This window comes from Peromyscus leucopus, chromosome 8a (genome assembly GCF_004664715.2).
Source record: "Peromyscus leucopus breed LL Stock chromosome 8a, UCI_PerLeu_2.1, whole genome shotgun sequence".
In the NCBI taxonomy this organism is placed as follows: domain Eukaryota; kingdom Metazoa; phylum Chordata; class Mammalia; order Rodentia; family Cricetidae; genus Peromyscus; species Peromyscus leucopus.
In genome coordinates, this window is record NC_051085.1 from 24937299 (window position 1) to 24957479 (window position 20181).

Below are 20181 nucleotides of genomic sequence, written 5' to 3' on the forward strand. Positions count from 1 at the left end.
GATGTATTGCTGTGACTGGTGTAATGAAGAGCTGAACAGTCAATAACTAGGCAGGAGGTATAGTTAGGACTTCCAGGGATAGAGAGGACTCTGGGAAGAAGAAAGGCAGAGGTGCTAAGAGATACAGAGCAAGCAGGACATGCAAGAGGAGAGGTAACATCCATGAGCCATGTGGCAGAATGTAGATTAATAGAAATGGGTTAATTTATGTTATAAGAGCTAATTAGGAACCAGCCTAAGCTATAGGCTGAGCTTTCATAATTTATAAGACGTCTCAATGTCAATATTTGGGAGCTGGTGGGACAGAGAAAGACTCATTACCCAGTAGGTCAACAATCAGAGAGGAGAGCTGACTAGTCAATATCAAATGTGATTTCACATACACTAAGTTTTATTGGAAAACGTACTTAGATGAGACTTGGTAGCTGGGCAGAGTCACCTATATGGCAGAAACTTCATTTTCTATTACAGAAAAATCTTTCTTCTATTGACATATGGTGTGGTTTTAATCTAATTTGCACAACAGTGGGTGTGATACAAATCACAGAGTGGAGCAGAACAATTCTGCACTGTGCTATGTCGAGCAAACCAAAGATAGAAACATGTCTGATTTGTATGCACATCAGCTCTCTTACCGAAAGGAATAAACACATATTTAAGAGTTGGAAATTTCCTACATGTGACTAAGTCATGTTAAGACTTAGTCTTAACATGTAGTAAGGGGAGGTGGACACAGAAATTCATTTACTTATTAGAAGCTAAGTCTTTTCAAGATACAAAATGTGCTAGCTTATGCAACTCTGAGAGTTTAAGAACTCTGCATGCCAATGTGCTTTCTGTCTCTTTATCTTATAACCTATTTGAAGGCTGCATTTAAAACTGGGCATAAAAATGCCATACATAATTATTGAAAAAAATGGTTCACAGAAATTTGTTCTGTCCAAAGTAATTGAGTGGTAAAATATATGCTCCACTTTTCTGTATTAAAAAAGGCAAGAAAATTCAAAATTCTCTGAGGTGGGAAACAAGTTGTGATTTCTGCCCATGTCTCACTCACTCACAGGAAGATAAAAATGATGTACGAGGAAGGGAACATAAAAACAATCAATGGCCATCAAGATGCAAGCTGACCCTGGCTTTGATCTGAAAGGCTAATGTTGGAAGCTAACACACACACACACACACATACATACACACACACACACACACACACACACACACACACACACACACACACACGCAAGCCCAGTCCCAGGATGAATGAGTAGCTTATCAAAGGTCATATAGACAGCATGTAGCAACAGTTTCAAGATAGGTAACCTGACCTGAAAGTGACTGCTCTCAATTTCCACTTAATATTATTTCTCATTTTCAAGAAAGCCAGTCTGCTGCTGGGGGAAGGTACAAGGAATAGATCAAAGAACATAAAGCAGATTCACAAAATGATATATAAAATCTATACAGATTGTAGTAGGTTAGGCCAGATAACATTGCCGTGACTGTAGATTCAAATAAAAAGTATCCTGACATTTTCTAATCAACATATAAAATAAAACAATATTATATTATTTGAAAGTATGTGCTAAGCATGCCAAGTGTTGGACACTACAAACAGATAATTCAAAGTGGAATAGGATGGTCCCTGTTCACACAAAAAAAAAATGCCCTAAATAAGACAGATCAATTCATAATAAGAATTATAATACAGCCGGGCTGTGGTGGCTCACGACTTTAATCCCAACACTCCGGAGGCAGAGGCAGGAGGATCTCTGTGAGTTTGAGGCCAGCCTGGGCTACAGAGTGAGTTCCAGGAAAGGCAAAAAGCTACACAGAAAAACCCTGACTCGGAAAACCAAAAAAAAAAAGAAGAATTATAATACAAAAATGGGATGTTTACAATAGCACAAGTATGTGGATCAATAGTCTTCAAACTATCAGAACAACCAAATCATTTTATAATTTTATAAAAATGGAATAATTTTTTAACTGGCAGTTCCCCCCCATCAACTTTCTAAGATGGATTTTTTAAATGTGATACATTATAGTCTGAAAATCAATGTGTTAGAAATGATAGCAGTATCTGCAATACCACAGCACTACACTTACATACCTTCCAGGAAATTAATATCCATAAATCAAAAGTTAGTGGACTGTGAGGCATCTTGACTTTTGTAAGTTACTAGGTTGTCCTGAGAAACTAATGAAAGCTATGATGTCTTTTGTAGGATTATTCCCACATGCTCCTGAAGGAGGAGGTCCCTGCAACCAGCAACAAGGGTGGGGGTTCCTGAGAAAATGAGTCCACTTTAACATAGTAAGTGTAATATGTAAAAAGCAAGGTTTGAAAGATAAATTACTGGCCAAGGCTGACTCGTGATTTTAGGATGGGAAGCACATGGCATCTTCTAATCACTGATGACAGGAAGGAAGAGTGTTCCTGGCAGCATGTGAAATGGTCCACCGCAGAGCATTTGGAGTGAGGTGGCTGAAGTCCGGGCAGAGACAGAACTTATGGACAGAGAAAAGGGTTTTACTATCTTAGAATGAGCCTCTGAGATTTTAGCAATGTTCTCCTGTAAGTATCAGGAAAAAAATCGCCCCCCCACAAAAAAAAATAGGGTGGAAAGAGACAGCAAAAGGAGAAACAGATTTAAAATGCTATGCTTTAAGGAAAGGATGTAGATAATGTATCAAATTTTGACTATGAAAGCATCATCATGTTGCTTAAAGCTACCTAAAGAGAAAGCTTTCAATAGTAATTATTAAAATGTATGCACTTGTACTCTACATTCCAACTTGCACACTTAAAGTTAGTATCTGGCTAAATGTTTGGGAACGTCCCAATGCCACTTCTGTCTCAAATATTTATTTGCTTTTCTATTTAAAACCTAACACACATATTAGCCCACCCTAGTCTAAGAACCAGTTTTTACTATAATGTATTTCTAAATTTTTTTAATTGTTTTTTAGTTAGGGTACAAAATAATGAGTTCCGTTATGATATTTTCATGCATATACATCATTGTACTTTGATCATAGTTGATCCCCATAATTCCCTCTTCTCTCCATTTCTCCTGCTCATGGGCCCCCTCCCTCCCCAAATACTTTGCCTTTTGCTTTCATGTCACATAATTATGCAATTAAATCAGTGTTCCACATATGAGAGACTTTATGTGATACTAATATACTAGGAGTTAGACGGACCTCCTGGCATGAGGGGTTGGGGGAGTGGCTAAGAAATAAAGGTGGCGAATTTTCAAGATGGCCAGCTTCTTCCTCACCCTCCTGATGTGAGACCAAAGTCTGAAAACTTAAAACGAAGGCCTTGTTGGCTTTTGTCCCCCAACAGCAGGCCCCATACTGATGGACTGGCTCAATTAGTTCATGGCCAGATCAGAACATAATACCCAACAGCTGTGAGCTAATCAACAACCTAAAGTCAAGGGAGAAAATTTCTTCATAGACTTTAAAACTCCCAGGCCCCCCAAAGAAACTGGGTTTTTCAGCTTTCCAAGTGCCCCCTCTGCTTGGCAGAGGGTCTTTTTCTGCTGCATGTGTGCGTTCCCCCAATCCTCCAATAAATATCTTTCTTCAGCTGCTGATTCCGTTTGTGGTGACTGAGAATTCTCCACAGCCACCTGCCACACTCTAGATTTTTTCCTGCCCTTTAATTGTTTAACTGGCAGAGAAAATGAATCTGATGAGACTGCATCAATGCTAGTTTATCTTTCATCCATTATTCTCTGGTTCCAATGGTCTTCAGACCATGTTAAGTTTATTTTTTAAGCTTTATTTTTCCGTGCTTTCTCTCCTTCCTTTTGTCTCCCTTGTCGATGGTACCAAGAATGATATCATCATCATCATCATCATCATCATCATCATCATCCTCTCTGATCCTTCTATTATCTTTTCTTACAGCATTCTTTATTCTGCACATGCTATAGGGACAGTCATTCCAACGACTTCATTAATCATGAAAGAATGAAATTAGCACTCTGATACAGTTTTCAAGTAAAGCAGTGCAGAATGCACCAATAACATGTTGCCATGGGCTTGCCATGTAAAGTTCATATGATATTAGTTGGTGCTAGCTTTCTAAGCACATGTTATCACCTGTGTCTACAGCTACATAGTTGATATGCATAATTGATATGTTTCACATAAGCCTATCCTATCGAGCCATTAGGTCTATTTATAAATGTAGCTTATTAATATGTCCATTTGGAGGCGCTTAATATGCACTTTAAATTTTTATTTTGACATACCTCTGTGGGCGTCTGTTGAGCCTTTTTTTCAGATTTTGGCAAATCTTTACTTCCTCTTCTTTTTAAGGATAGCTGAAAAAAAAATAAGAACATGGTTATTTGGCAAACTAATAGCTTTTAACTCAGTTGTTTCTAAGTGTCATCATCCCATATGATGAAACCAAGACAAATAAAAAGAGTTCCTAAGGAAGGTAGAATTCCTGAGACAGACGGAATTCATTTTTCTGGAAACAGAGATGTAAGTCATAGTAGAATGAAGCTGGAAATTAGTCATTTACTGTGAAAGACAGAAAGCCAACTCAGACAAAATACAGACCCAAGACTTAACATGCTAGAGAGCTCACATGCAGGCAAGGGCCTGTTAGCATTCTTTACCATCAAGAGAAAAAAGAAGAGGAGACTGACTTGTTTCCATTGTTGGTTAGGTTGCAACAAGTTCACCAAGACACTTTCAGTGGACTCGTACAATTTACAGAACTTCATCCTTTCAGGATTTGGATCATTACTTAAATTCTCCCATATTTGATGAACTGATCAAAATTAAAATTCAAGCAAACACTAATTCACAGAATATTAACAAGTGCACGTGCCATGGACCAGCACTCTATAATCACTGATACTCCCTTCCATTTCTCACTCTAATATAATCAGAATGAACCATGCAAATACTAACTACCCATGTGTGATTATCTATCCTGTGCCACTAGATATTGAGCTACAGGATCAAAGTTCAACTAGATACCACACATACCACCAGAGGCTGAAATTAGATAAGGGAGAGAGGAAGGCAGTAATTACCATGCATGGTAGGAAATGCAATGTTTTGGGCTCTAGGAAGCAAGGATGTTTTTCTTGGTGCAGCATCACCTCCGTGACAAAAATGCCTGCCATTTGGCAGAGGGTAGAAAATATTCACTGAACAAGTGAGTAAACATAAAAATACAAAGGTCTGAAGCCAATGAGAAGAATAGGAGTACAGCGATACAATAGAAGCAACTAAAAACAGGAAGCCTTGTGCGTGTGAATACATAGAACTGAAAATTAAATCCTTCATTTGTCAACTTCTCATATACTATCCGTGTTAAAGGAAGGAGTCTGAACAGATGGGGGGGGGTGGAATGTATGGCTGAACTGTTTTTATTCGGGATGAGATTCCAACTACACAGGTCAACCACATTGATATTCACCTGTAATTTCTCAACCATCCTGATGCTGTCACCATTTAATGCAATTGATCCCATTGTGGTGACCCCTCAAACCAGAAAATTATTTCATTGCAACTACATAACTCTGAATTTGCTACTCTTGTGAATCATAATGTAAATGCCTGATATACCACCCTGTGAGGGACACGACCCACAGGTTGAGAACCAGTGTCCTGGAGCCCTACATAGTTTACTCCTAAAAGACTACAGCTCCTAGCTTCCCTTGCAGCTAGCCAAGGCAACTCTGGAAGGGGAGAGCTACTGAAGGAAACATGCTGTAGACCTTCCCGTCCCTTCAAAAGATTATATTATTATAGCTATAGTTATATCTTTATTTCCTCAGGGATTTTTTTTTTTTTTTTTTTTTTTTTTTTTTGGTTTTTCGAGACAGGCTTTCTCTGTGTAGCCTTGCACCTTTCCTGGAACTCACTTTGTAGACCAGGCTGGCCTCGAACTCACAGGGATCTGCCTGCCTCTGCCTCCTGAGTCTTGGGATTAAAGGCATGCGCCACCACCGCCCGGCTCCTCAGGGATTCTTAACCATCCATGGGGGTGAAATTATGCTCCTTTGCCTTATCTACCAGTGAACACAGTCCTACCTGTCTAAAGTCAGATACTGCTCTTTTTCTGACTTCCATCTCTTTTAAGCCACCTCAGAGATCTAACTTGTGATGCCAAAACCCTGGATGAGAAGTCAGAGGCCACTAGCTGCTCACACCCTCCAATGGACAAACCTCCCTGGCTCTCCTAGGTTTGCCAGCCCTAGGCCTGAGAAAGCCTGGCAGGGCCACCTGATCCTCTCAGGCAACCATTTCTTTTCACTCTCCATCTCTGCCCTTCTCTCTTCTCTCTTTCCCTGACATGGTCTGACCTTCTAGCTGGGAGGCTAAGCACCATTCCACAAGAACATGCATGCAACCTACACCAAAATGCCAGAAAAAAAAAAAGTAATTCATAGGATGGAACTCAGAAGTGCTCTGGTTAGGTCTGGGGGTTCATGGGAACCCACCTCTGTCTAGACTTGATTTGCTCAGCCAAAGGCACTGGGGACTTTCCATTGGCTGTGTGAAAATTTGGCAGAGAATCTCAGAAATTTTCCATTTGCCTGCCACTCCACCAGTGGAACACACTTAAACCTTCCTTTCAGTGCAGTTTCTTGACCCAAGAATCGTAGGATCTGGGGGGACACCCAACCTACCTTCCAGGCACATTTTGTCAATATAAAACATGGGGAACATGCTGAATAGCAGGATATTGACCTCTGCTTTTACCATGGTCCTATACCCACTGTAGGGTTCACATTATCTGCTCTCAAAGACACCCCTGGCCTGTTTGCTGGCTAAAAGGAGCTGCAATTACGAGAATTGAAACCAGAAACTCTCGTTGGCTTTTCAATGCAAATCTGGCTTCAGTATATGCTGGACGATCACTGTCGCTGCCCAGAATTTGGAACTTTTGATCTTAATTTCAAAACTAACTTAAGATGACTCCATAAAACAAAATGGTAAGAGTGTTCCGAGGTCCCTCACCTGTAAAACTCTCAGTTCACATTCATCTTTCTTATCTCTGACTCTCAGCCCTGGTTTGCAACTCTGTCCAGACCGGAATGCCTGCCCACTGTTGGGCCTCTAAACTTGTATCTTTATAGACCCTAACTGAGAGAGGGTAGGACTCCGGCCTTCAGCCTGCCTTTGTTTCTGTCCCTCCAAGCCCTGGATATGTTCTTTTAGTTCTCTGAATACTCCTCCCCCTCTTCTTGGTTTTGTTTACTAAAATGTTTATGGTTATAGATATCTTTGAAGCTTTTGCTGAAATGAAAACTTTATTGCAGGATGTAGAAAAGCATTGGGCACGTGGTCTCAAATATTGTAAAATTCCAAGCAGGAAGAAAGGGCAGCTTAAAATCTGTCATAAAAAGGAGTTAATAGTTAAAAGTCTATGTATAAGTAATCTTAATTTGCTACAGCATACCATATATGTAACTTGGATTCAACTCTTGCTTAGGAAAATAGATGTTATTGAAGAAAAAAAAAAAGTCGAGGATGTGCTTGATGGGATCACCTTCTCAGGGAGCTGGGTTCAACTGTGAGTAAATAGAAGTCATGTGACTTGCTGCCACCTTAACTATGACCTCAGCAGGATGGAAGCAACCATGAGGTTGACCGCCATCTTAACTGGTGACCTCATGAGAGAAAGCATCCATGTGAGTTGGCCACTGTCTTTACTAAGGTTACAAAGAAGGTATGCCGAGTGACCTCACCACTATCGTGCTTCATTTGACCTTGTGGTATAAACCAACTATGGTGGCACCCATAAAACTCCTAGTCCTACCGAGTTCACCGCTCATCATTGTATCTCCTTTTTATTAGACTAAGGAGGCAACACTAGGCCTCCAAGACTGTTTGTCTTATTTTATTGTCCCTGGATTAAGAAGAAGGCAACAACAGTCCTCCAAGATATTTTGGATTAGGACTTTTATACTGAGAGTGAAAAATAATAGATGAGTACAAACCATGAACAAGGTTTTTGAGAAATAGGGTTTGGGGCTGGAAAGACGGCTCAGTGATTTAGAGCACTGACTGCTCTTTCAGAGGTCCTGAGTTCAATTGCCAGCAACCACATGATGGTGCACAACCATCTATAATAGGATCTGATGCTCTCTGCTGGCATATAGTTAGATATGCAGGGCATCTATCTATCTATCTATCTATCTATCTATCTATCTATCTATCTATCTATCATCTATCTATTTAATTTTAAAAATAGAGCTTAAGAACAACATGTTTGATGATTAAAGTTTATAAATTTTTAAGGTTATAATGGTCTAGTTAGGCTAACAGAAACTGACTAACAGGTATATGTCTAATCTCAAGTCTTTTTTAGCTATTTGGAGAAACTGAGTCATATAAAAACCTCTGAGATTTTGTCAAAGCACACTGTAAAAGGATAAGGAAAATGAGGTTCCCTGTCTTTCTGTGGACTGTATTTATAGTTTAGTTTATTTTGATACTGAAGGATCATTAATTAAAAATATATATAGTTTTTAAAGATATAATTTTTAAGGTTTAAACCTAACAGGGATAAAATTATAAAATCCTAACCTTAAAAAAGTTACCAACTTATTGTAAACTATTAAAGATAATTAAGATATACAAGTTAATGGTCAGTCACCTCATAAATGATCAAATCCTTTAATGTGCCAGAACTGTTTGTAGTCATGCTAAAAACAAGTGTAATTCATTTATAGAGACAAGCTTGGATGGTAACACCAATTTATCTTTCCCATTATATAGTTTTCAGTAAATGTTGTTAAAATTAAGCCTAAAACAAGTCATTCAAAACAAATTTAAAGTAAACTTAAAGTTTATTTTATGGAAAATAAGATTTAAAATCAGGTATATTTTTTAAAAGCTGGCCATGAAAATTTGAATGCTTGAGTAAACTGGGTTCAATTCATATGTACTGGAATGGCAGAATGTCCCCGGGCCCAAGCAGTTCCTTTGGATGGAGCACAATTCCACCAGAGTAAGTTGCATGCTAGCCTCATTACAGAATAAGGATGTATGGAAATAAGTCTGCTGCTTCTGTATCCAGCTGTGTGGTTCTCACTTGCTCTGGCTGTGGAAACCAGACCAGGAAAACCTCCTCCTTAGTTACAGGAAAGAAGAATTACAACTCACGTCTCACATGACAAGGGGATGGATTCTCTTGGCCAGTGCTGGAACTTGGAGTTTGCACCCATATTCTCCAAGTCTCAACAGAGAGGAGGTTAGCAATTACTCTGCCTTCAGTGTCTCCTGAACTGACAGATGAAGATGTTGTGAACAAGAAAACCTTATACCTAAGCCTGCCACCTGAGTGGTATGAGACCTGCATGCTAGTTCAATTGGTTGTGTCCTTTACTCTGCTTTTCAGTTTTTCCTCTTAACCAAAGCTAAGTCTGGGGTTCACACCCTAACCATTCATGTTCCCCAATTAAAGGTGCCACCAAATACTCTGTCTTCAAACTCACAGCCTTGGAAAGTTATTCAGAATATCTAAGTGGTAACTTTGGAAATTTTGTCATTTCTCTTTTAAATTGTCAATTAGATGCTGACTTTAACTGACTTCTTTTACAAAGCTTCCAGGTTCTTGCTCTTTATGCAGGAGTCTGATGTAAACAAACAGCTAATTACACTTACTTTATTCTCCTACAGAACTCTGGTGCATGATCTGGCCAGTTATACAATTACATTTAACCTTATATTGACTTATATTCATCTTGATGTAATTTTGTCTCTTAATATTCTCCACAGAGTTGTACAGTTATTACCTCCTGACTTACGTTCTGGATCTTTGCCATCCATTAAGTTTTATCATGGTACCTTAGACAGAACCACTCTGACTGCTGACTTTTATTGGTGAAATTATTAAGGCCACTCCACATAGTTAAAAGGGAGGTTTATTAGTGGCGTAACTTACAAATAAAGGGATAGGTAGGTTGCAGGCTCTGGGAAAGACGTAGCATAGTCCGGTGGTGTTCTCTGGAGAACCCTGCTGGGTCTACCTCTAGCTAGCATCCAGGGTTCAGGAATTGGCAACCTATGTCATCTTGAAGCAGTTAGAGAGATCAGCACACCCAAAACCCTGAAAGCAATTTGGGTGACTAATGAATCATGAGCCACCCCACTTATTCCTCTTCTTGTCACTCAGAACCCAGAATTAAAACTTCTAGGCTGAAGGGTTCCTTGAATCAACTAACCTCTTGGTCCCATCAGCTCTCAGAAAAATCCTTAGAGAAACCTCAGATCAGCTTAACATCCATCAGGACCAGCTCGATTCCTTGATTGCTGCAGGGCTCTAAAGTGAAAAGGGACTAGATCTGGCTACTGCTAAGGGTGGGATTTGTGCCCTCCTCCACAAATGCTGCTGCTTCCACATCAATGCATCCTACCTAGTTTGCGATGGGGCCCTAGACACAGGGTACAGACAAAAATTCAACCACAGGTCTCCTAAGGATGGGCTTCTGGCTCCGTCCCACTCTGCTCCTCTCCTTGATGACTTCTTTCTTCCTTATGTTTTACCCTGTCTTTTAAAATACATTAATTCCTGCACTTCACCCTATAACCAAAAAAAAAAAGAAAAGAAAAAAGAAAAAAAGAAAGAAAAAAAAGTTCCACATAAGCTCCCCCAGTGGCGCTCACCCAACAACAGCTCTGTTTGTTCTGTTTGTGACCTGATACATCTGCAAAAGGCACTTCCAGACACTGTGGATAGAGACTTTTATTGGTGAAATTATTAAGGCCACTCCACATAGTTAAAAGGGAGGTTTATTAGTGGCGTAACTTACAAATAAAGGGATAGGTAGGTTGCAGGCTCTGGGAAAGACGTAGCACAGTCCGGTGGTGTTCTCTGGAGAACCCTGCTGGGTCTACCTCTAGCTAGCATCCAGGGTTCAGGAAACAAGAGAGAGCCGGCGCATTCGGATCTCAGGTCTTCAGGGCCCTCTCTTGGCCCCGCCTTGTAGGCGTGACAGTTACTGAAGCCTCAATGGGGGTTGGAATTTCCAGATCAAAGCTGGAATGGCTACCCACTACATCCTTTGGCTGCAAAGGACCTTCAACCTTCACCCCAGGCCAGATACGATTCTTTACATTGGTCCTCTCTTTTCTCCTGTTCCCTTCCCTTGGTGCTCTGTAGCTCCCTGTTGCTTCTACTAGCTCATGTTGGTGCAGCTCTCCTGGCAGTGGGACTAATCACTGTCACTGTGAGTCAACTCTGTGTCCACTTCCTCTCACTGACCCACTCCATTTTTCCTACCTCTCTCCTCCCTCTCCCTCCACCTTTCCGGGAAATCTCAGTTTTACTCTATAACCAAATTATCTGCCTAATGGTTGCTTTTCAGTAAGTCTTTCCAGAAACACAGGATGGCACTTGCATGATCCATCACTGCCAATCAAGTTAAAACTCCCCTCCAGCTAAGTGACCAGATGCCCCCTCTCTTCAACAAACGCAGAACTATGTTCCTCCAACAACAACCCTCCACAGCAGGAAACAATGAAGAAAGAATCTATGCCCCCATTTTTCTGTATCTCCATTTTTCTCCCTCCTTAGAGTTTGAAATGATAGTTTCCTGCTAGAATACTATACCTCCCAACTTCCTTTGAGGCAACACAAGGCAACTCCAAAGAGAACAGGGGGAGAAAACATGGTTCAGTCATTTCTGCCCTATAATGGGTTACACCCATCCTTTCCCTCAGGAGTTCTCAACCACCTTCATGGTATGAGACATTCTCAACCACCCAGGTGGGTGAAATCATGCCTCTTCACCTTGTCTGCCAATGGACATGGTCCCACATATGTAAGGTCCGAGGCCTTCCATCCCTTTTAAGCCACCTCAGAAGTCTTCTTAGAATTGGAAGCTGTGGGTTCTGACTCAGTAGTTGGCAAGAATACCAAGAATATAGAGGACTGAGTTGGAAAATCTATTACATTCTATATAGAAGCTATCTAAAGGAACATCTAAGTTTGTTTCCAATGAATATTTATTGAATATTTTTTATAAAGAACTCATTTTATTATTGCTTATGGCCCACTTCATCCTGTGCCACAGTAATAATAAAACCAATGCAATCATCATTCTTTGATGAGTTACCAGCTTGCTTGCCATGGCCAGTTCACTGTCCAATTCAATAATGCCACAAGAGAATCAATAATGTAAAAAAGATGATTAACTGGCCTTGAGTATACACTAATTAATGTCAATACTCTACCTCAGCTGATCACTTTGAAGATGATGAACCAAGAACTTAGCACAGTAGATAAACAAATACTTTTTTCCAAGTGAAGTCACTGATACTGCATCACTAATGTCACCAAGAAGCTGTTAGAAAAGCAACTTCTTGAGACCCATCATAGGTCCAGTGAATCAGAAACACTGAGGCTGATCTACAATAAAACCTGTAGGCTTTTCTTTTTTATCTTGAGAGAGAGTTTCAACTATGTAGCCCGAGCTAGCCAGAACTAGCAATCCCTCTGCTTTGTCTTCCTGAGTGGCCCAAATTACAGATGGAGGCAGCTCACCTAGCCTCAGCCAGTGATGCTGCTGTTAAGTCTAAAGTAACTACTGGGATTTTAGTAAGATTGCTTAAGCCCGGCAAGCTGAACTGGGTTACCAGGACCCTCATGGTGGAAGGGGAAAACTGATTCCTAGCACATCTTACTTCTATATGCCTACATACGTGGCTAGGCATGCACCAGTCACAAGTAACTCCCAATAGAGAAGTAAATAAACAAATAAATAAATAAAGGAAGGAAGGAAGAAAGAAAAATAGATGTGGGGGGAAAAACAAGTATCAACTTAATATGTAACAGAATCTTATTCTGGCCAAAGTCTGTGATCCCTAATTGTTTTCAATTAGACCACAAAGGAGAAAGGATTTATCCAGTCTCTGACTGGACCTGATGGGAAAAGCTAGGGATGACTTCTTGAATGAAGTAGCATCTCATATTGAATCTGATGTATAAGTAGTCAAGCCATGATAGATGAAAAGGAAAAAAGAAGAGAGAAGGAATTATAAAGCTTTTATGTAGTAATTAAAACTCTTTCTGAGAAACAGAAGTTCAGTATGGGTGTGGCCGAAAAGGAGAAGAAGTATGACATGAGATTCTTAGTGACCTAAGTCAGATCTGGAAAGATGTGGAGGAGGTCTGGATTCTATCTCATTCCTGTCAAATAATTGCTTTAATTAGAAGCAATAGCAACTTTTGAGAAAAACGTGCCATTAGACCATGACAGTTCAGAAACACAGACACACAGATGGTAGTCCAAATGGCCTCAAGATGAAGGGCAGATGTGCAAGAGTTAGGAGGGAAAATGTGCTGTCGTTCTGAAAATACTGTTTTCTATTTGTGTCACACCCATTGCATATATATATAATGGGATGGCTAGTTTTAACGGTCAACTTGAAACTGTCTAGAATCGCCCGGGGAAGGGAATATCAATGGTAGAGTGTCAAATTAGGTTGACATGGGGGCATGTCAATGGCAAGAAGTATTCCTGCCTAGCTTGTGTGGCACCATTCTCTAGGCAAAGAATCCTGGAACGGATGAATGGAGAGAAGGGCCAGAACACAAGCCCACATGCACTCATTCCCTGCTCTTCTCTTGGGCCTCTTTTAGCTGCTTGAAGTTTTTGTTGTCTTGACTTCCCCAGAGTGGCAGACTATAACTGGGAACCAAGAACTAAAACAAACCCTTTCTCCCTTAAGTTGCCTTCGGCTGGGTATTTTATCACAGCAGCGAGAAATACTGTAAGCAAATGCTACTGTGGCAGTTTGAATGTAAGTGGTCCCCCTAATCTCATAGGGAGTGGCACTAGCAGAAGTGTGGCTTTGTTGGAGTGAGCATGGCCTTGTAGGAGGAAGTGTGTCACTGTGGAGGCAGGCTTTGAGGTTTCCTATGCTCAGGATACCACCCAGTATCTCAATCCCCTTCCTGTTGCCTTCTGATCAAGACGTACCCAACGCCATGTCTGCCTGCATACTGCCACACTCCCCATCATGATGATAATGGACTGAACCTCTGAACTGTAAGCCATCACCTCAATGAAATGTTTTTCTTTATAAGAGTTGCCATGGTCATGGTGTCTCTTCACAGCAACGGAAACCCTAACAAAGTCAGTCACTACAAATATTTTTTCCTCTAAAATTGTTTGTATAGATTTAAAACAGAATGAAATGATTTAAAACAGTAAGCAGAGTTATCTAAAGGCAACAAATGGGTAACATGAAAGACTGGGAATAATGGAAGAAACTGTTTTTTTTTTTTTTTTTTTTTTTTTTTTTTTTTTTTTTTTTTTTTTCCAGAATGGAAGAATTCTACAAAGTTATCCAGGATGCCTGACTTTTGGAGCCTTTTGCAAAATTAAACCACATATGCAGCAGGAAGAAAGAGATGAGTGTATCCCTAGACACATTACCCTCGGAGGAGAAGCAATGAGACAGAGACCCTGAAGACGGGGGACAGAGGAAAACACCGAAAAGATGGATCTGCTTTCGGAGCTAGGAACATTCGCACTTTGTCTCTATAGGGAATGTTAACATGAGACCTAGGAATTTGTCCCAGAGAAACACTGAAACTAGGGCACTCTTTTGTGGGAGGTACCTTGCATTTTAACAGCATTTAAAGAGCATTTAAGTGGGGATGCTCACGTGAAGTGCTGTGCAAAATCCTTTCCCTTGAAATAAAGGTGTATTGCTTTTTAATAAGACTACGGGGCTAGAATACCTGTAAGTATCAGATTTAATTTTTCAATAACTGTTTAATCATCTATTCATATTCAAGTATGATTTCATTAGCTTTCCGGCATCTATAAAATAAAGAAGGGAGACTGAGAAAGGTAGATGAAGTTGGAGCAGTGACCTCTCCCCACCACTTCTGCCCGACCTTCACTCACTTGACCTAGAAGCTTCTACGGGTGTGTGTGTGAAGGGAGTGGGCAGTGGATTAGAATCAATTTTGGGAGGTGACAGTAACATCTCAAGTCCTCTCTGTCGGCAGCCCAGGCACTTCAGATGGCTCTCCAGAGAGGCTTGTGGGAAATATTGCTTGTTCAGTTTCTTCTTTGCATTCCCAGCCCCGGCTTGTTTAAAACAGGCTGCCATGCCTTTACTCATGCGAGAGCCAGGAAATAGAGTGTTGCCAACAATTATATGTGCATAGCAATTAAACAAATGAGGTGTTTACATTGCAAAAGTGCTAGTAGATTGCTTTTTTTTTTTTAAATTTGAAATTGGGCCTACTTCTGCTTCTTTTATTTTGCTGTTTTGGTTATTTTAACAGGGAGTCTTGCTCTGCAGCCCTGACTGGCCTAGCACTCACCACATTCCCCATGCTGGTGTTGGCTAGCCCCAATCCTCCTGCACCAGCTCCTGACTGCTGGCATTACAAGTGAGCCCCAGACCAGACTTTGATCTTCTGAATTTGTAGCCTCTTTATCTTTTCAATAGTTTAAGAACCAAGAAGTTGCCTAAAATCCGACCAAAAGATGTATTATGTGTATCATAATATAAAATTAGACCCATTGGTATGGTGATTAAATCAATGAGCTAACTATATTAATGCCTATGATTTTTATAGAGCAATAAATATGGCTATGTCCTTGGCTAAACACTTTGTGTGTACCTCCACTTTGAATCTGGCCACTGCTTTATGAGTCTGACATCACGGTATGATGTCATCATAGCTGGATAAACCACCCAGCTGATAGATGTTAAGCCAGCGTTCACATTGCCAGTTTCAGAACTCTCGATCTGAATAACTACATGTAACTGTGACCCACAGAGACAAAGACACAGTCTAGCCACCAGCTTTATTAATATCTCTGAGCCTAACCTTCTCGATGCTTTCAGAGTATGGCTGCACAGGCATGGAAACCTCCTTTACATGTATTACACATATGTAATGTGTCTTTGTATCTTGTATACAACAAAAGTGACACACACACTGGTCCTCAGAATCTGAAGTACCTGTCATGTCATGTCAACATTGGAGGGAGTTCCAGGGATATACCACAAAACACTGGAGGGAAATTGCAAGAAGCAGGAACCCTGTCTTAATTAAGTCTTGGAAACTGGGCACAGTTTTGAAATGTTTCTTTTATTTGAACTTCACTTTTATTCATTTTCAGAAAGGGATTCTATGTGCATCTTTATAGTGAACCCTTCCCAGATCTAACTTTCTAATTAAATTCTGTCAACCCCTGAGCAAGGCAAAGAGCATGAGAGACTTCAGAGCACTCAATCTGAAGTGGGATGCCTTCATCAAATCCCTCCCCTCAAGGTTCAGTGATCTATGAGAAGTGAAGACAGAAAGATTGTGGGAGCCAGAGGTGATGGATGACTCCAAAGAAACACTGCCTTCCAGACACAACAGTATTGCTGCATGTATGAACTCACAATAAATATATATATATACCAACATGCCCAAGATTTACACAGGTTCAAGCCAGATGGGGGTCCTAGCATCGAGAGGGGGAACTGGACAGGGCTCCCACCCCTAATCAAGAAGCTCTCTGCAATTGATAGACGATGGCTAAAGGAAAACCCATTTTCTCCATTGGAGTGTTACTAGGTAATTCCACAGGCCAGGAGTAGCTGCATGACAACAAACTCTATGTTTTGTTGTTGTTTGTTTGCTTTTGACTTTTGTGGACTTTTTGTTTCATTTTGCTTTGTTTTGGCATGTTTTTGTCTTACTAATCTTCTGCTAATTGTTCTGATATATATATATATATATATGATTTCTTTTTGAAACACAGAGAGCAAAAGGACATAAAGTTGGTCCTGTGGAGAGGTGGGAAGGATCCAAGAGGAGTTAGGGGAGGGGAAAACATGATTGAAAATATGGTGTATGGAAAAAAATTATCAAATCGTCCATAAGTTTTAGCAAATTTGGCTTTTTATTCTGCTCCTCCAGTTTTTGTAGGGAGAGGAAGAAAAATAACTTTCATTTCCATAAGACTCCCTAGTAAGTCAGAGTTGCAACATGAAAACAAATGCAAAAAGGGCTGTACCCAAGAAACGGTTGGATCATGTTTGACAAGACTTCATGGAGAGTTAAGAAGGTCAAGAGCAAAGGATGAATAGTGTGGAGAAAGGAGGAAAAGAAGGGCATCATTACCTCATCTTCTCCAAGAATCAGTCTTAGAAATTGACTGACACTTTAATTCTAGGATTTATTCCCAGGACATAATACTAAATAGAAACACTGTGGCATTTTTATGCTCAATAAGGAAGGTAATCCTTTCCTGGGGATGCTCAGTCTCAAAGGTAAAAGTCAAAGGTAGAGTGATGAGTTTATGTTATGTGGGAGCAGCCCCAAATCTGCACCCAATATGTCAACCTCTTCTGCTGGATATTTTTGTCCTATTGCAGAAGCACGAACCTTATTTGGTCTTATGAGTTGCAGCAGCCAATCTTATTTTGTCTTTTGTCCAGCAAATGCCTAAATAAAAACAACTTTTAAAGTCTGCAAAACAAACAAGAACATAATGTTCTGCTCTAAGAATTTTTATTGAGTTGCTGAAGAGATGGTTCAGTAGTTAAGAGTAGTTCTTTTGCAGAGAACCTAGATTTGGTTTTGAACACACAAATGGCAACTCACAACCACCTGTAACTCCAGTTCCAGGGAATTCTATGTTCTCTTTCAGTCTCCAAGGCTCCTACATGTACATGGTGCACTCAGGTCTACATATATGCAGATAATAACATCAATCTTTTTAAAATGTTGATTCAATACCAAATCAAAATTGCAAGGATCAGATTCCATTCTTTAAAAGGTTTTTTTTTTTTTTTTAAATAAAAAATAATTCAATGACGTTTCTCTCCTTTAACTCTTGCTGTCAGATGCCTTTCTGTATGCTGTGAATATGTGTTGCTCTTGTTGGTTGAAAATTAAAACTGTTTGGCCAATGGCGAGGCAGAATAAGGTTAGGCAGTACATTCAAATTGAAGACAGAGATGGGAGAAGGGTGGAGTCAGGCAGACCCTGCAAGCCACCACCAGGTGAAGCAAGATGTGAGAGAATGGGTAACACCACAAAGCCATGTGGCAAAACATAGATCAATAGAAATGGGTTGATTTAAGTCATAAGAACTAGCTGATAATGAGCCTGAGCCATTGGCCATACAGTTTGTAGTTAATATAAGCCTCTGTATGTTTACTTGGGAACGAGTGGCTGTGGGACCAGGTGGAACACAGAAAAAATTTCTTACCATAAGCTCTTCCATCTGTTCCTCACTATGCTAAAGTAGATACGTATAAAAGAGGTCAGATTGACTACGGAATTATGTAAATTTTCTGTTATTAAAGATTATAATGTATGAACTTGTGAGATACCAATGAATGAGAAAACTTTAGTCTTTCTCTGCATGGGAATCAGGGTTCTTACTTTAGGATCAAATAAATTATTTATAGTCTTTTTCTTTTAGTGCCATTCTTTGTTGCTAATAATGACTTTAGAACACATCTAAACTTTTCTTAGCATTTTACTTGGTAATAGTGCTTAAATGTTTTTAGGTAAGAAAAACAACCCTCCATGACTATCATAGCAAAGTTTAGGTGAGTCAGAACTTGAAAACTTAACTCCAGATAAGTTAGAGGTCTTCAAGGCCATGGACTATCAGGGAGAAACAGAGGCTTTATTTTATTTTTGGTCAATGCAGATGCAGTTGCAATAGCAACACAGGAGGAGAGCTAAGGGGAAACTAATAGCTGAGGCTTACCCAACTTTGTGAAAATGTCTCTTGTATAAACCAGATGTAGATCCAGTGATTGCTGGTCTTTTGTAGTATGGCTTTTATTATACAATCAAATCATTTTCTTGATATAGAAGGAAAACTTGATTCCTCAAGGGCCTCTGGGTTCCCCCAGGGAACTCAAAGCTTCTAGTGAGATAGTTTTATTAAATAAATAATTTCTTCATCTTTATGAAAAGATTCTCTTTGAGTATGGATAATCAGTTAGAATGTCTGCCAAATTATTAATAAAAACTGATCTGAAAGCCAGACCACCTTACTTCTCAAAGCAAAGGCTCATGATGGATGCTCCTTTGATATTCATATTATATTATTCTTAGTTAGGTACCAGCCAAAGACTTTAGAATACTCTATTGATTAAGTTGGATTTAAAACTGGGGGATTTTTGCACCAAAGGTATTTTTTTTTTAATTTGAGACTATGGTTGATAATTCATGAAATAATTATTAAAATTATTTTATTCCTTATTTACTCCATCTCTGGGTAAGGTGTGTTTTTTAAGCTGTGATTGACATCCACCAACAAATGCAGAGATTCCTAATCCCATCTAATTTGCTGAGGTTATTAAGTTGCATAGAAACCATTACTCTAGTTCACCAATTAAAACATTTAGGAAACTATGTCTGACAGTGATAGCAATTTGTTATGGACTTTCTCTACAATGAGGCAAAGAAAATAACATGGCCAGCATTTATAAATGAGAAGTCCAATCTCTACTACATGGTGTCTTAACTAACTCCAATCATGAAGGAAATGGTCTTAATGGGGGTATGTCCATTTGAGGATCTTGTAGCAAATATGGCTGAAGGTGCTATTCCAAAATGGTGGGATGCTAAGGGATGGATATTATATGAGTGCTTGAAAAATTATATTTTTACTAGTGTATACTTAGGAAATTTAATAAAACTTTTATATGTCATAACAGTCAATAATTTATGAAGTGTACTCAAAAGGAGTAAAGGAATTTCCTGGGAGTGTTTCTTGGAGATTATTAAAACAAGAACCTGAGGTATTAAAACACTTTTTACTTCTACCTTTTCTTTCCAATATGGGCACACAAGTTGCACATGCTCAAGCATCTGAAGAAGGTGCCCATCTCAACTGCAAAGACTAGCTCTCTACCCACTAAAATTCTAATACAACCAGGAACACTGCAGGAACAGGGTAGATGATAAAATGAGCAATGGATGGGTGGTGGTGGTGCACACCTTTAATCCCAGCACTCAGGAGGCAGAGACAGGCAGGTCTCTGTGAATTTGAGGCCAGCCTGGTCTACAGAGCGAGATCCAGGACAGGCACCAAAACTACGCAGAGAAACCCTGTCTCAGAAAAAGAAAAGCAAACAAACAAAATAAAACAAACAAACAAAAAAAACAGAGTAATGAATCCTGAGATATAATTTTCCTTACCTGGT

General features: G+C 39.7%; 1 protein-coding gene across 4 annotated transcripts in view; it reads right to left on the reverse strand.

Annotated features, from left to right (window-relative positions):
- The window catches only part of Soga3 (SOGA family member 3), a 70806-nt gene that overhangs the window by 20887 nt on the left and 29738 nt on the right, over positions 1-20181 (reverse strand). For all 4 annotated transcript variants that reach the window (XM_028868316.2, XM_037200373.1, XM_028868317.2 and 1 more), the window contains exon 5: positions 4266-4337. In XM_028868316.2, the coding sequence (XP_028724149.1) occupies positions 4266-4337 (72 nt within the window). The remainder of the gene's footprint in view (positions 1-4265; positions 4338-20181) is intronic.